The sequence below is a fragment of the Mus musculus genome, chromosome 7 (genome assembly GCF_000001635.26).
Source record: "Mus musculus strain C57BL/6J chromosome 7, GRCm38.p6 C57BL/6J".
NCBI classification, from domain to species: Eukaryota; Metazoa; Chordata; class Mammalia; order Rodentia; family Muridae; genus Mus; species Mus musculus.
Window position 1 is genome coordinate 39,362,055 of NC_000073.6, and position 18,236 is coordinate 39,380,290.

At 41.2% G+C, this 18,236-nt stretch overlaps 1 protein-coding gene and 1 pseudogene across 1 annotated transcript; one reads left to right on the forward strand and one right to left on the reverse strand.

Annotated features, from left to right (window-relative positions):
* Gm18831 (predicted gene, 18831) overlaps positions 1 to 18,236 on the forward strand; it is a 44,589-nt pseudogene that overhangs the window by 3,965 nt on the left and 22,388 nt on the right.
* On the reverse strand, positions 356 to 6,113 carry Gm9271 (predicted gene 9271). The gene is made up of 3 exons (XM_001004349.6): positions 5,927 to 6,113; positions 3,578 to 4,339; positions 356 to 2,357 (listed from the first exon to the last, which is right to left on the reverse strand). The coding sequence occupies exons 1-3, from the start codon at positions 5,931 to 5,933 to the stop codon at positions 544 to 546; spliced, it is 2,583 nt and encodes an 860-aa protein (XP_001004349.3). The 5' UTR covers positions 5,934 to 6,113; the 3' UTR covers positions 356 to 543.

Consider the following 18,236-nt stretch of genomic DNA (forward strand, 5'->3'; position numbering starts at 1 on the left):
TCCTAGATCACACTTCTATAAGTGAAATCCTGCATGAATATGATTCAGAAAATTGGAAGAAAATCCCCGTATCATAAGGTTGAATATGAGCTGTATTGAGAGGTGAAAAATGTATCAGTTTATGGAAATGGAAGGAGTGTGTGCTCAAAATTCAGTATGTAATTCAAGATATAACATGTCCAGTGAATGAAAAACTCGAAAATAATTTTAGCACAAGTGTAGAATTTTCTAAATAGATTTAATGTTAAATAACTATTTCTTAAGTTTATGTTCATATAGAATATAATAAAAACAAAATCATCACAGTTAAGAGAAACAGCATAAACTAGCCAGCTTAACATTATATGGCAATTTTACTAACTATTAAATTTCATGTGGGTATGTTTTTTTCTATCTATATACTTAGTCTTCTTTATTCCTGCACATGTACTTATGTGTATACATATTTACATATTTTTCTTTACTTTTATACATCTGTATCAGTGACTATATCTCTTCAAGTAAATGTCGAAAAGCACTCTGTTGCATCGATCTGGCGAGCTCTTACATTGCATAGCCATAATATTGAGAAATTTCCATATCCCTCTCCCTCTGAAGGAAAATCTGCAGTTTCCCAGTAGAGGGGTTCTTGACAGCATTCTCACGCTCTTGTTGAGCACGCCTCTTCATGGCCTCCCTCTCTGGCCTCTGCTCTTTTGTGATGGGTTGTGAGACAACTGGTCCCAGAATGTCGACTTTCTTCCATGGAATGGGTTGGCGGCTGAAGTCATGCAGCAGATATTGGGTTTGAGGTTTGGGAGGTGATGGTACCTTGTTCCTGGCAGCAGAAACAAGCTCTCCCTGGAATGATGTGTGAGATGGTTCTCTATAGGGTACAGGCCTCGAGGTGGCCAACTGGTTCACAGCACTAGACTGGTTGGGGTTGGTTACATTAGGTCTACTGGCACTGGAGGAAATTGGAGGAGCTGGCTTGGCAGAGGCTATCAAAGATGAGCTCACAGGAGGTGGTTGGGCTGGCCTGAGAGTGGTAGGTTGAGCTGAGTGAGAGTGAGGCTGCACAGGGTAAACTGTAGTGGGCCTTCGTAAAGCCAGGGAAAGGGGCTTTCTAGAAGCAGGTCTGGATTGAGGCTTGTCCAGGGTTGGAAAAGGCAGAGGAACTAACTTGACCTTCCCAGCTGGGGGCAGCTCATACTGGGATGGAGATAGACAATCTTTGTCAACACTGCTCTCTGCTCTCTGAACCTTCCCTGGGCTTTTGGGAGGAACCTGGCCCTCACATGGCATGTTTAACACTGTTGTAGTAACTGAGCCTGAGCCGGGTCCTGGATCTTTGTTGCTGGTGAAGGTTCGCAGACCTCTGAAAGAGGAGATACCAGTTTTCTTCTCACTCTTTTTCCCCAGTGGGTGGAAGACCTGCACGGACTCCAGCATGTGCATTGCAAGGTTGGTTCGAGGCTTCTTGAAGCTGTTTTGACTGAGCTCAGGGGGGTTCCTCTTCCTCTTGGTCTTGGGGATGGAGGGCTTCTCTTCTGCTTTGACTCTGTTCCTTGACTGCTTAAGCTCCTCTGTTTTCTTGGATGTGTTCTCTGATCCACTTGGTCTTTCTTGCCTCTGTTTTCTAGCTCTTCTGTTCTTGCTGGGGGGCCCTTTGGGAGCTTTTCCTTCTGGGTGCTTTGCCATGTTGTCAATAACCCTGTCACTGGCCCCAGTAACAGCCACAGCCCCCTCTCCCTCCACCAGGTCCTGGTGCTGGATTTTGGCCTGAGGATCCCCCTCAAGCAAATCAAAGGATTTATGTTTGTTCTTTCTCACCTGGTCAGAGGGGCCACTGGTGACTCTCCAGTTTTCACAGGACTGATCTTGGTCTATGTCTGTGAGGGTGTTTAGGAGATGGGGAAGTTGAATATCTGCCCCAAACCTAGTGATGTCTTTAAAGTCGAAGCTGGATCCAATCTCCTTCTCTAGCCCCACAAGCTCTTTTGGGACCATGAAGATGCATCCCAAATGGGCATTATCAGAATCAGGCTTCTGCCTGAGGCTCTCAGTGTCAGTGCAGTGCAGAGGCTGCTGTAAGTCAGGGTGTTCCAAAGTCACAATTGGCGTGTCTTGGTTTTCTTTTGTGCCCTCTTTTATCTCAGGCATGGTTTTGTCCTCTGGTTGTTCCAGGCTTGGAGTTGTAGGCAAGGCCAGGAACTGCGAAGGACTGTAGATGGGGGCTGTTAATGCCCTGTCCCCGTTGACAGCTGGTGGCCTTATCTGGGAAACCTGGACACAGGTGTTGCAGAGTTCTGGACTATGCAGCTGATAGTGTGTCTGGCCTGAAGGTGGCAATCCCAGGGACGTCTCCATTTGAACCACTGGAAAAAAGTGAAGGAAGAAGTCAGTGCCTCGGGTAAATGAGATGCTCCCCACCCCCAACCCCATTTCATAGACCACAGCATTTGGCCCCTGCAGCAGTGGGAGGACATTCCTATGAGCTCTTGATGAAGAGCTTGGATGCTACCTCTGTGGGCAGACCGATGGTGACTGCTCTGTTTCTGCAGACCATTGCATGTCATGCTTTCTCGGAGATTTTTATTTTCCTTCCTGTTTTTGTGGTTTGTGGAGGAAAACCCTTAGTACGTCAGTTACCAAATTACCTGGACGTGTGCTCCTCACTTTCCTTCCCCTTTGTCTTTATTAAGAGTGCCTCTCATGTTTGTGGAACTTTGCTACTAGGTAGGTTGTCTGGTCCATAATTTCCAAAAACTTACCTGACCCTTTGAATAATGTCCTTACTCACATGACCCCAGAATCTTGTCTTTTATGTAGGTTTAGGTATCCAAACCCACCTAGGCACTCCTGCAAGGCAAGCATTTAAACAACCAACGATTTTCTCCCACCCCATGTCTCACAATCTTATAAGTGGAATGGAAAATGGAATGAGAATTTAAAATTGTTGGGCTTGGGTGAGACTCAGTATTAGAGAACATGTCTACATGATCTTATGTTCTTGGACATGGGTTACCTCTGCAGTACTACAGCAAAAGAAAAACAAAACAAACAAACTAATAAAAAATGAGCAGGCTTAGCCAAATTAGAAATGGTACTTTGACTATGCCATACTCTCTATAATTTTAAGTGTCAGAAATTTCCAGAACCGGTGCTGAGAATCTGGGAGGAATTCTTCCTCCAGGACAGATTCTGAGCTACATTGCTCTGGAGGATTTCAACTCATGGAAAATCCCATGTTACCAAAACATTTCCTCAGTGTCTTCTAGACACAAGGTCAATGATAGGTCAGGAAGGGGTCTATTGCACTGTATTGGTGGATAGGACTGATTATTCTGTGTAGTTAGTTACATGTGTGACTATGGTGTGCTCCACGGATATCATTTAATAAAGGATGGATGCTACTCACTGTGGCCTTGAATTCTCTCTTTTGATAGAGTCTGAAGGTGGTGGTGGAAATCCAGAGCTGTACTTAACCTGTAAGGAGACTCATTCTCCCTCTGTGTGGACTGTCCACTACTAAAAGGTAGAGGTCGAATTCTTTGGAGTGCTGATCCCACTACTTCCCTCCTGGATCTGTACTCACCGGGAAGACCGTTGTCTGGCATGGACTGAGCAGATGTGGAATAGGAGAAGGCAGAGGTAAAAAGTGGTATTTGGATATTCCTTGGCTGAATCTCCTTTAGCACCATCACCATCTCTGGTTGGAGCACAGAGGTCTGACTCCCAGGGTAGGACACAGAGCCATGGGGCTGTAAACACTGCCCAAATTCTCCAGCTATCAGAGGACCTAGGTTGTTGTGCTCATAGTAATAGACCTGGCTGCCCTCCTGGTAGGAAGGTGCCAGGCTGTATTCTTGACTTGGCATCTGCAGTGGTGTGACCTGGACAAAGCTGGCAGGCAGTGTTGGATAAAAAGGAACTATGACATTGGGATCTAAAATTTTATCACACTGGTTTGTCACAGCCAGGGAGGAGAATGTGGTGTCCTGGTCAATGAGGGTCATATTGAAGTCCTGGAGTGCATCTTCCCTCCTATGTGTGCTTCCAGTGCAATCCCACTTGAGAGCACCTGGATAGGAGGGTGCCGAGGTGGAAATCTGGCCCTGCTCTGTTAGCACTGTCAGCATGGTTGTGCCAGCATGTGGGTTAAGATAGGCATTACCCATGAGCGGCTGGAGAGAAGTGCTGGATGCTGATGGTAGAAGCCATGCTGAACTCATATCTGGGGTGGAGACCCTGGAAAAGTTGCACACCGTTCCTGCAGGCTGCATGGAGTTGCTCGGCAGAGGCAGAGAAGGGTGCAGAGTGCTTTCTGTCCCAAAGAAAGGTGAACTTTGGGAATTTTCTGTAGAGAGTAAGAAGACAGTGGGAAATGGTGAGGTTGATGTTTTCTAGGTTACTGTGGGGAACAGTGCTATATTCAGTTTGTACTGGCTGTGACTGACTAAGACTGAAGTTTCCTCCAGCATCCCAATTGCAATTGCTCAGGTTGATTCTTGGTTCTACCCAGAATGTCACTCCTTTGATGAGCTACCTGATCCTTCTCTGTGGGCATGGAATTCCTGGTTGATCTGGTTCAACCTTTGCTCCAACGTAGACATTTTCCTTCTTTGCCCTGCTTTGTCTTGTTGTCATACCTGCTGTGACATTGCCTCCAAACTCTGTCCTACAGTAGCTGTGTTTAGAGGTAGGCGAGCCTTAGATAGCTTCTCAAGCTACTGCCTTTTCCCTGTCCTGTGCACATCTATGTAGAGAGACATGGACTCTTTTCTTAAGAGTAGGCTGGACTTGAAATCACAAAAACCAACCTGCCTCTGGATCTGACATGCTGCTATTATAGTTGAGTACCAGGACCACCGAGCTTATCTATACTCTGTGAGTATTTTTGTTTTTTAAAAATTACATATCAGGGAGTTTGTATATGAATATTCTATTTACTTAATTTACTTTGCTACCTCCTCCTTTGTCCCTCCCACTCCTGTAACTGATGATATCTTATATAACTCTTAAACACCTGTGCGTTTATGACTTTATATATACAACCTACTGGTCACATTTCATGGTGCGTACTTTTGTTTATGGCTGACCCTTTGGGATGTGGTAACCTATTAGAAGGTTGATCCCTGAATAACATTTACTCTTCCTCTGTTCCTGTTAATTGCATGAAACTTTTGTACAGGGGAAGCCTTGTGAAGATTTCCCACTTGTGTCAGTTAGTGTTGTACAGAGAACAACTGAGTATGGAGTTCTCAGCCCGAACTGATAGTATCCAACACAACCTGTGCATTCAAGAATTAGAAAACTCTGCACAAGATGTGGTAAAATCTGGGAACCAGAGTGGGATAATATTTTCTATTTGACAGTGAACTTGTGCCGAGAGGAATCTTAACAATATGGTTGCCTAAACAAGGCTTGGGAAATGAAAATGCCTTGACCCTTTTGAGTTGAAATGTGTGATTCTCTGCAACATTCTGTCCCAAACTATCTTTGTGTTCTTTTAAGATCATCTCTCTAGGTTTGACTCCTTCTATTTCTCTGTTTTCTAACCCTTCATCTTTAAACTTTGGATTTTTTTGTCCCCCAGTTCTTGTGAATCTGTCTTTCATGTAACAGCTTCAACATTTCTTTCACTAGAAGAACTACCTTCGCAGAGTCTAGCCCCCTCTTAGTCTCTCCCACATTCCTTCTCTTTTAAGATTCAACAGCACCGAGCACAGACCATAGTAACACTTTAATCTCTCTGAGGTGAATAAAGAATCCATTGAGAGTAAACTGTGTCTCTAAAGTCACATTCTTAGTAAGAACAAAAGTTAGTATGACTTTCAACGTGAGATATCTATATCCATGTCATCCCTGGTATTCTAAAGATTTGAACATATTCTAAAAATTAGGAGAGTTGTGATCAAAAATATTTGAAAGTTGCTTTCCTTACCTGACATGTTTAGGGGGGCTCTGTATGGGGAGTAACAGTACTCCACCCCAAAATTGAGCCAGATAAATGCTAGTCTTTGTCTGATATGCTGACCAAATCAGCGTGTGTGTCCAGTATCAAACAGAGCTCACTGGTCACAGGGTACCTGTAATGATCCAAATTTGTTTACAGGCAGTACCATGGAAACCCCAGGATTCTACTAGGTGCTGGTAGGCTAAGAGGGAGAATGATGTCATAAATCAGTCAGCAGCCAATGGGAAGGACAGATTCTGAGCTGCAAGAAAGGATTGAGTGAGCAAGATAATAGAGAAATAGTAGCCCTGAATGCTGAGATAGGTGCTGGTGAAAGGAGGTAATCTTCATGTGGCTGTTCCTTTTGCCTTGCCTTTTAGCTTAGGAAATCATGTCAGCGTTTCTTACCAGATTCATGGACTGGTATTAGTAATGTGCATATGATCTGTCACATTCCAACAAAATGTATCCCATCAACACACATTAAACATAGGGACAGTAGCCTTGTGCAGGAAGGAGAGGGTCACCTAGGTTGAGGCAACTAGGTTGAGCAACTGTTTTTGAGTTGTGAGCTGTCTGTATCTGTCCATGAACAAAGGAAGAGATCAAAGGGCTCCTTTGTGACTATGTTGAAGGGCAGGGCTGAGTGCATTGAAAGCACCTTGTAGGAGATTGTGAATCCCAAGACTGTGTCTCTTTTCTGGTTTCTTGTCCAGGAATCTTTTTTTTTTTCTTTCTAATTCTTTATTTGGCTATTCTGGCCTAGGTTGAACTCAGATCCCGGTTCTCTCCTTTTCATCCCTGCTTTGTAGCCTTTGATCCTTGGACCAGCTTGCTCCTGCATCCTTACACTAGAGTGTGATAGCACAGTAAATTTCCCGACACAGTAGTCTTGATTTTGTCTGGCAGATGCAAGTAACATGGGTTCTGCACTTATCAGCAAACAACAGAAGGACTGATGATGAGGCTGTGTTCCCTCTTTCAGCATTTGTTGCTGTTCTCCTGCCCACATTCTGCTTCCTCTGGATATTTTCTCTACTCTTCTTTCATTTTCCAGAGCAGGTTTTTCTCTTTAACTCATGTTGTTTTGGATCTGACTGTGTATCTCCCTCCAGCCTCAGACTCATGGACATTCTTTATGTCCATGGCTTTCTCTCTGTAGAATCATGATTGTGAGCTACCAAGTCTGGGTGTCTTAAAATGAGAGTGGTAGTTACATTAGCTTCTTCCTCCTTGCAACAGACTCTGTAGAATCTTGGGCTTCTAGCAATGTCTGCCCTTCTTGGATCTGAGATCTGCCTAATGCAGAGTCAGTGGAAGAGGTAGAGAACAAAAGAAGGCCTTAGTTTGTACAGGGTGTTGGACTAAATGGAAAAAGAAAGTAATGTAGGTATTTTGGTTTATTTTTCAATAAAGAACCAAACTTTTCACCATCTCAGGTTCCTTCATGCACAGGAATGCACCTGGTATTTTGTTGATACACAGAGAACTCTATGTCTTTCTTCATTTTATCCTATGTTGCACCTCCCATTTTTGTCACTCCCTGGTAAGTTCATAGACTGTTATTTGACATATGTCTAATATGAATTTATACTCATTTTGTATTCTATCTACCTCACAAAGCATTAACTAATACAACAGTGTTGATTAGTTTTTTTATTAAAAATTATATTAGAGCCATTTTAACTGTCCTCCAGCAGTCACATGAGGTTCTAGAATGTTTACTCAGGGTCTTTTACTCTGAGCTAGTGCTGCTTCATGCAGCTGCATGTCTAGTTCTGTACAAATGTCCCTCCATATAGACAGTGGAAAGTTGTTTAGTTCTGGACAAATTTCTGCAGTGAGAATCTCATTTTCTACATGATGTCAGAAATGAGATTCACTCCTCTTCTGTCAGCTGTTAAATAATTTCACACATTTGCCAAGATCATGCTTGAAAGTATGCTCCTGGTTGTAGATGGCACAGGGAAAAGCATTGTCCTTCTGTAGCACTGTAGACCCAAGATGAGTATTGCCAGGACTCTGAAATTAAGTAGATTGAGAGAAGAGATAGATGGAGAAGAGGATGGAGAGGAAGAAGGAAACAGAAAGAGAAACACAAGAAACACATGCTCACAGTGAGAAAAGAGGAGTAGATACAGAGAGAGAATGTAACTTGTACGTTTTAATCTCATAGTTTCTGTTTATTCATTTAAAATTTTGTACACTGATTCATTTACTTTTCCCTTTTAGAATGTATCCTGATTTTAGATTCATTCACCTCTACATTCTTGCTCATGCCCAACCCCTCACTCCTCAGTTTCCCTTCAGTTTGCATCTTTCATTAGGAAAGAACAGGCTTTACAAGGACAACAAACAAACAGAACCAAATAAAAATATACTGAGAAGGAGGAAATCTATAATTTCAAAGTATAATATGGCTAACTGATAGGAGTAAAAGAGGCCCACGTGCAGTCATCAAAAAAAGAGACCTACTTGTCCTCATAGCTACTGTTCCCATAAAAATACTAAACTAATATTGAGATGATATATATGCAAAGGACCTGTTCCAGACATATGTAGGGACTGTGCCTACCATTTTAGTGTCTCTCAGCTGGGAAGAACTTTTATTTTTTATTTTTTTTTATTCAGAGGAGCTTGTTTACTTGTCTACCACACCACCTGGCTCATATATTCATTTCACTTGCTCAACTGTGTGCTTCACTTAGATCTGAGGGAAGGCATCTGATGGAGACCTACCCTTTAGAATTCCTCTCACATGATGTCTGGCTGTTACCTCAACTGCTTTCTAAGAATTTCTCTGATGGTGGAAGGTTAAGGCACTCAACTAAGAAGTATAGCAGAATATTATCAGGAGTCATTTAATTGATATATACTTTGGTTAAATGAGCAGGTTTTTTGTTTTACCCTATGTCTATAGGCTATCTAGTTTCCGGTTCTTGGTTACACAAGCATTGTTGACTAAAGATTCATTCTTGTGGAGTAAGTCTTAATTCAAATCAGAAGTTAATTGCCTACATCCACAAGGTCATTGTTTCCATTGCCCTAGAACATTTTGTAGGGATGACAGGTTGTAGGCCAAGGGTTTTTTTGTTACTGGTTTCCATGTTTCTCTTTCAGTGTCCTATGCATCAGGAGTCCCTAAGCATTGCAAGGGCACTAAAATGTATTGGTGAAGGCTCCATGTTGCCACCCACCCAAACTCTTGATGTTCAGTGAGTGTGTGGATGTTATCTTCAGCCATGGGGCCTTCTCTGGTGATAGATAGCACCCTTTTGTCTAAGTAACAGCCTGGTTTGTTGAACTACATGGGACATACGGCCAAACCTCAACAGAATTTTATGAAGTTTTTGTCACTGGAAGTCTTACAAGGACAAGAAATGGGATAAGACTTTATACCCCCATTACTAGAAGGCCTTATTTGGATGCCCTTCATAGATTTGAGGAAGTTTCCCTTGAGAGTTCCCATATCACACCCATAATAGCCTCTCTGTAACTCTCTTCATCCACCCCATATCCCGTACCATCTCAAGCATCACTTTTAATCCCATCCCCCTTATACCTTTAAAATCTACTCTCTTATTGTATAACCAGGAGACACATGTGATCTTCCATATAGACCCCCCCATCTTTACCCAATTTCTCAGGATCGACTCACTTTAGTAAATGAATTTTACAGGTGTCTTTATGGGTTTTCATTACCTCACTCAGGATGATTTTTTTCTAGTTCCACTCATTTTCCTGCACATTGAATAATATACATTGTTGTAATAGCTGAGCATGACTTCACTGTGTTAGCATGACTGTCCTTGATGTTGGATTGATCATCCATTTGGTATTTGATCAAGAGTAGGATGCATGGACCTGCAGGTAGATCATCTTTAACTTACTGTGGAACTGCCATTTTAATTTCAATAGTGGCTGTACAAGATTGCATACTAACTAGAAAGGAAGTGTTTCCTCTGCTCTACATCCTCACCAGCACGATATGCTGTGTTACTGGTCTTAGGCATTCTAACATGTTGAAGATGGTAACTCAAGGTGGTTTTGATTTGCATTTCCCTGACAACCAATGATGTGCAACATTTCTATAAGTGTTTCTCAGCCTTTGAATTTCCTCTACTGAGTATTTTGTTCAGATATGTATGCAATTTTGAAACTGGATGATTTGACCATTCGAAATGCAGTTTCTTGACTTGTTTATATATATTTCGAAATTTACTCCTTGCTTTGGTAACCATATTACAGGATATGGAGAGAGGAAAACACTTTTTGCATTCTGTAGTCTTTATCTTTGTCCAGTTGACATTTTCCCTACATTATAGAAGAATTTCAGTTATATGAGATCCCCTAAAGAATTTTGGAACTTCTTTATTTGAATTCAGAGGACCTTGTTTTCTTATCTTCAATGCAGTCTGGCTCATACATTCATATCACCTCTGCAACTGTGGGCTTCATTGATCTCTGAGGGAAGGCATTTGATGGAGACCTATCCTTTAGACTTCCTCTCCCACAATGTCTGGCTGTTAGTTCAACTGCTTTCGGAGAAAGGCTCTGATGGTGGCAGGTTAAAACACTCAACTAAAAAGTATAGCAGAATATTATCAGGAGTCATTTCATTGACATATATTTTGTCCAGGTTTTTGTTTTACACTATGTCTATAGGCTATCTAATTTCTGGTTCTTGGGTACCCTAGCAATGTTGACTATACATTCCTTCTTGTGGAGTGAGTCTTAAGTCAAATCAGAAGTAGAATTGAAGCACCAGAAATGAATCCACACACCTATGGACACTTGATCTTTGACAAGGAACCTAAAATCGTCTAGTGGAAAAAAGACAGCATTTTCAACAAATGATGCTGGCACAACTGGCAGTTATCATGTAGAAGAATGCAAATTGATCCATTTCTATCTCCTTGTACAAAGCTCAAGGCTCAAGTCTAAGTGGATCAAAGACTTACACTTAAAACCAGAGACACTGAAATTAATTGAGGAGAAAGTGGGGGGAAAGCCTCAAAGATATGGGCACAGGGGAAAAATTCCTTTACAGAACAGAAATGGCTTGTGCTGTAAGATGAAAAATTGACAAATGGGGCCTAATAAAATTGCAAACCTTTTGTAAGGCAAAAGACACTGTCTATAAGACAAAAAGGCCACCAAGAGATTGAGAAAGTATTTTTACCAATCCTAAATCTGATAGGAGACTAATATCAAATATATACAAAGAACTCAAGAAACTGGACTCCAGAAATTCAAATAACCCCATTAAAAAATGGGATACAGATCTAAACAAAGAATTCTCAATGAGGATTACCAAATGGCTCAGAAGCACCTGAAAAAATGTTCAGCATCCTTAATCATCAGGGAAATATGAATCAATTCAAACCTTGAGATTCCACCTCACAACTGTCAGAATAGGAAAGATCAAAAATTCATGTGACATCAGATGCTGGTGAAGATGGGGAGAAAGAGGAACACTCCTCCATTGCTGGTGGGATTGCAAGCTTGTACAACCACTCTTGCAGTCAGTCTGGGGGTTCCTCAGAAAATTGGACATAATACTACCGGAAGATCCAGCAGTACCTCTCCTGAGCATATACCCAGAAGAAGTTCCAACTGGTAATAAGAACACATGCTCCACTATGTTCATAGCAGCCTTATTTATGATAGCCAGAAGGTGGAAAGAACCCAGATGTCCCTCAACAGAAGAATGGATTCAGAAAATTTGGTACATTTACACAATGAAGTACTACTCAGCTATTAAAAACAATGAATTTATGAAAATCTTTGACAAATGGATATATCTTGAGGATATAATCCTTAGTGAGGTAAACCAATCACAAAAGAAGTCATTAAATATGCACTCACTGATAAGTATATATTGTCCCAGAAACATAGAACACCCAAGATACAATTTTCAAAACATAAGAAAATCAAGAAGAGGAAAGAATAAAGGGAGGATACTTCATTCCTCCTTAGAATAGGGAACAAAATACCCATGAAAAAAGTTACAGAGACAAAGCTGGTGCTAAGACAAAAGGATGGACTATCCAGAGACTACCCTACCCAGAGATCCATCCCATAATCAGCCACCAAACCCAGTCACTATTGGATATGCCATCAAGATTTTCCTGAAGAGACCCTGGCATATCTGTCTCTTATGAGGCTATGCCAGTGACTGGCAAATACAGAAGTGGATGCTGACAGTCATCTATAAGATGGAACACAGGGCTCCCAATGGAGAAAGTAGAGAAGGCACCCAAGGAGCTGAAGGGGTTTGCCACCATATAGGTGAAACAACTATATGAACTAACCAGTACCCCCAGAGCTCATGTCTCTAGCTACATATGTAGAAGAAGATGTCCTAACCGGCCATCATTGGGAAGAGAGGCCCCTTGGTTTTGCTAACTTTATATGCCCCAATATAGGGGTACAGCAGGGCCAAGAAGTGGGAGTGGGTGGGTAGGAGAGTAGGGCGGGGGAGTGTATAGGGGACTTTCAGGATAGCATTTGAAATGTATATAAAGAAAATATCTAATACAAATATTATAAATAAAGAAGTTCATTGCCTACTCCCACAAGTTCATTGTTCCTATTGCCCTAGAACATTATGTAGGGATGACAGGTTGTAGGTCAAAGGTTTTGTTGTTGTGCTAGTTTCCATGTTTCTCTTTCAGTGTCCTATGCATCAGGTGTCCCTTAGCATTGCAAGTGCACTAGAATATATTGCTGAAGTCTACATGTTGTCATCCACCACCTTCCCGATGTTCAGTGAGTGTGTGGATGTAATCTTCAGCAATGGGGCCTTCTCTGGTGATAGAGAGCACCCTTTTGTTTAAACAACTGCCTGGTTTTGTTGATCTACATGGGACATATGGCCAAAACCTCAACAGAATTTTGTGAAGTTTTGCCGTTTGACGTCTTACCAGCACAAGAAATGGGATAAGACTTTATACCCACCATTAATAGAAGGCCTTATTTAGATGCCCTTGATCGATTTGTGGAATGTCCTCCTCAGTGGGTTCCCATATCACACCCAAAATAGCCTCCCTGTACCTGTGTTCACTTCCTGCACTCTCCTCATCTATCCCATATCCGAATCTACCATCTCAACCATAATTTCCATTCCCAAACAACACTTTATACCTTTAGAATCTACTCTGTTACTGTACAACCAAGAGACACATGTCTTCCTCCATCTGGACCCCTCTTCATTACCCAGCTTCTCAGGATCTCCTGATTGTAGTACATGCCTTCCACAGGTGTCTTTATGGGTTTTCATTACCTCACTCAGGATGGTTTGTTTTTTTCTAGTTCCATACATTTTCCTGCACATTGCATAATATATATTATTGTAATAGCTGAGCATGACTCCACTGTGCTAGCATGACTGTCCTTGTTGGATGTGTCATCCATTTCGGTATTTGACCAAGAGTGGTATGCCTGGATGTGCAGGTAAATCAGCTTCAACATAATTTGGAACTATCTTTTTAATTTCAATAGTGGCTGTACAAGTTAGCATACTCGGTAGAAATGGAGTCTTTCCTCCGCTCCACATCCTCCCCAGCATGATTTGTTGTGTTACTGATCTTAGGCATTGTAACATGTTGAAGATGGTAACTCAAAGTGGTTTTGATTTTCATTTCCCTGATGACTAAGGATATGCAACATTTCTATAAGTGTTTCTAAAGTTTTTGAATTTGCTCTATTCTTTTGTTCAGATATGTACACAATTTTGACATTGGATGATTTGACCATTTGAAATCCAGTTTCTTGAATGTTTATATATAATTTTAAAATTTAGTCCTTTCTTTTGTAACCATATTACAGGATATGGAGGGAGGAAAACTCTTTTTGCATTCTGTAAGCTTTAGCTTTTTCCAGTTGACATGTTCCCTTCCTTAGAGAAGCTTTTCAGTTATATGAGATACCATTTAAGAATTGTGGAACTTCTTTATTTGATTCAGGTTAGCTTGTTTACTTGTCTTCCACACAGTCTGACTTGTGTATGCATATCACCTTTGCAACTGTCAACTTCACTGAGCTCTGAGGGAAGGCATTTGATGGAGACCTATCCTTTAGACTTCCTCTCCCTTAATGTCTGGCTGTTAGCTCAACTGTTTTCAGTGAAAGCCTCTCATGGTGGCAGTTTAAAGCACTCAACTAAGAAGTATAGCAGAATATTATCAGGAGTCATTTCATTGATATATATTTTTGTTAAATGAACAGTTTTTTTGTTTGTTTTGCCCTGGGTCTATAAGCTATCTAGTTTCTGGTTCTTGGGTACACAAGCATTGTTGACTAAAGATTCATTCTTGTGGAGTAAGTCTTAAGTCAAATCAGAAGTTCATTGCCTACTCCCACAAGCTCATTATTTCCATTGCCCTAGAACATTTTGTAGGGTCAACAGATTGTAGGTCAAGGGTTTTTTGGTTGTTCTGGTTTCCAGGTTTCTCTTTCAGTGTCCTATGCATAAGGATTCCCTTAGCATTGCAAGGGCACTGGAATGTATTGGTGAAGTCTCCATGTTGCCATCCACCCAACTTCTAGATGTACAGTGAGGGTGTGAATGTTATTTTCAGCAATGGGGCCTTCTCTGCTTATAGACAGCACACTTTTCTTAAGAAACAGCCTGGTTTTGTAGATCTACATTTGACTTATGGCCAAAACATCAACAGAAATTTATGAAATTTTACCACTGGAAGTCTTACCAGGACAAGAAGTGCGATAAGACTTTATACCCCCATTACTAGAAGTCCTTATTTGGATGCCCTTCATAGATTTGAGGAAGTTTCCCTTGAGTGAGTTCCCATATCACACCCATAATAGCCTCTCTGTACCTGTGTTCACTTCCTACACTCTCTTCATCCACCCCATATTCCCTACTATCTCAACCATCATTTTCATTCCCATCCATCCCTTTATGCCTTTAGAATCTACTCTGTTACTGTATAACCAAGAGACTCATGTGTTCCTCTGTCTGGACCCCTCTTCTTTACCCAACTTTTCAGGATCTATTGATTTTAGAACATGCATTCCACAGGTGAATTCATGGTTTTTCATTACCTCCCTCAGGATCTGTTTTTTCCTAGTTCCATTCATTTCCCTGCACATTGCATAATATTTATTTTTGTAATAGCACAGTATGACTCCATTGTGTTAGCATGACTCTCCTTGTTGTTGAAACGATCATCCATTGGGTATATACCCAAGAGTGGTATGCTTGGATCTGTAGGTAGATCAACTTTAAGTTACTGTGGAACTGCCTTTTTAATTTCAATAGTTGCTGTACAAGTTTGCATACTCACTAGAAAGAGAATGTTGAGCTCTGCTCCACATCCTCGCCAGGATGATTTGTTGTGTTACTGATCTTAGGCATTCAAACATGTTGAAGATGGTAACTCAAAGCGGTTTTGATTTGCATTTCCCTGATGATTAAGGATGTGCAACATTTCTATAAGTGTTTCTCAACCTTTGAATTTCCTCTACTGAGTATTTTGTTCAGATACGTACGCAATTTTGAAATTGGATGACTTGACCATTTGAAATCCAGTTTCTTGACTTGTTTATATATATATTGAAATTTAGTCCTTGCTTTGGTAACTCCATTACAGGATGTGAGGAAAACTCACCTCCCCCTGCTACCTGACCCTCCTCCTCCCACTTCTTGACCCTGGTGTTTCCCCTGTACTGGGGCATATAAAGTTTGCAAGACCAAGGGGTCTTTCTTCACAATAATGGCCAACTAGGTCATCTTCTGCTAAAAATTCAGCTAGAGAAATGAGCTCTGGGGGTACTGGTTAGTTCATATTGTTGGAACTTTTTTATTTGATTTAGAGTACCTTGTGTATTGTTTTCCACATTGTCTGACTTGTGCATTAATATCATCTCTGCAACTGTGGTCTTCAGTCAGCTATCAATGAAGGCATTTGATGGAGACCTATCCTTTAGATTTTATCTCCCATAATGCCTGGCTGTCAGCTCAACTGCTTCAAGAGAAAGCATCTGGTGGTGGCAGGTTAAGGCACTCAACTAAGAAGTATAGCAGAATATTGTCATGAGTCTTTTCCTTGATATATATTTTTTGTTAAATGACCAGATTTTTTGTTTTACCCTATGTCTATAGGCTATATAGTTTACCGTTCTCGGTTACCTTAGCAATGTTGACTATAGATTCCTTCTTGTGGAGTGAGCCTTAAGTTCAGAAAGTTCATTAAGTTCAAATCAGAGGGTCATTGCCAACTCACACAAGTTCATTGTTCCCATTGCCCTAGAACATTTTGTAGGGACAAGAGATTGTAAGTCAACGTTTTTCTTGTTCTGCTGGTTTCTAGGTTTCTCTTTCAGTGTCCTATGCATCAGGAGTCACTTAGCATAGCAAGGGCATTAGAATGTATTGGTGAAGTCTCCATGTTGCCATCCACCCAACTTCTCGATGTTCAGTGAATGTGTTGATGTTATCTTCAGCAATGGGGCCTTGTCTGGTGATAGAGAGCACCCCTTTGTCTTAGCAACAGCCTGGTTTTATTAATCTACATGGGACATAGAGCCAAAATCTCAACAGAATTTTAGGAATATTAGACTCTGGTAGTCTTACTAGCAGAAAAATTGGTATAAGACGGTATAACCCCCAATACTAGAAGCCCTTATTTGGATGCCCTTCATAGATTTGAGGAAGTTTTCCCTCAGTGGGTTCCCATATCACACCCATAATAGCCTCTCTGTACCTGTGCTCACTTCCTACAATTTCTTCACCACCAAATATCCCCTACCATCTCAACCATCATTTTCATTCCCATCCACCCCTTTATACCTTTACAATTCACTTTATTCCTGTATACCCAAGAGACACATGTGTTCCTCCATCTAGACCCCTCTTTTTCACCCAGCTTCTCAGGATCTAGTGATTGTAGTACATATATTCCAAAGGTGTCTTTCTGCATTTTCTCTACCTCACTCAGAATTATTTTTTTCTAGTAACATTCATTTTCCTGTACAAATCAGAAGTTCATTGCCTACTCACACAAGTTCATTGCTCCCATTGCCCTAGAACATTTTGTATGGATGACAGGGTTTAGGTTAAGGGTTTGTTGTTGTTTTTGTCTCTAGGTTTCTCTTTCAGTGTCCTATGCATCAGGAATTTCTTTATATTGCAAAGGCTGTACAATGTATTGGTGAAGGCTTCATGTTGCCATTCACCCAACTTCTAAAATATCAGTGAATGTGTATTTTTTCTTTTCAGCTATGGGGCCCTCTCTGGTTATAGAGAGCAGCCCTTTTCTTTTGCCTTGTTTTGATATGAACAGACACATGATATTTTTCTAGATGTTGTCTGGTGAAAGGGAATGTTTGTTTTGCTGCAGTGGACACCTGAGGAGTGCATGATGCTTGGAAAGAGTGTAAGTATAACCCAACAGACACTGTGTTAAGATCTTTCATTGGTTCATCTTGGATCTTGTTGCTGGTTATTATTCCTCTTTTATAATGCTGTATTCCCCTGACAACACTCTTGCATTGGTTCTCCTTGCTTTCTTTCCTGATCTTCACTTACTGTGACTTGGTAGAGAGAAATGCACCGAAGGAACTTCTGGTGGTATTTTTGCTGCTGCTTGGTATGTATGTGGACTCTTGCTGATTTTCTGAGGCTTTCAGTTTTTTTCTGGATCAAGATCTTGGCATTTATTTGTGTTTGTTTGTTTGTTTGTTTGTTTGTTTGTTTGTTTGTTTGTTTGTTTGTTTGTTTGTTTGTGCTTGTCAAATGGACTGGAGTGCTGACAGTGAAGATTGGAATTGCCTCCCCAAAATATTTCTAAGCAGCCCCATAACCAGTTTCCTATTAACCATTAGTTCGTTTTACCTACCTCTTTTAGGTGGTGGGATAGGAGGCAGATTGAAGTGTTAAAGAACCATGCTTTAAAGTAGCCTTTGAAAACTCTAAGCCTACAGGTTTCATGTTTGTTGTTAGCATAGAATTGATAGTCTCCCCCATTTTCTTTTTTTTTCTTTCCAGTTTTTTATTAGGTATTTAGCTCATTTACATTTCCAATGCTATACCAAAAGTCCCCCATACCCACCCACCCCCACTCCCCTACCCGCCCACTCCCCCTTTTTGGCCCTGGCGTTCCCCTGTTCTGGGGCATATAAAGTTTGTGTGTCCAATGGGCCTCTCTTTCCAGTGATGGCCGACTAGGCCATCTTTTGATACATATGCAGCTAGAGTCAAGAGCTCCGGGGTACTGGTTAGTTCATAATGTTGATCCACCTATAGGGTTGCAGATCCCTTTAGCTCCTTGGGTAC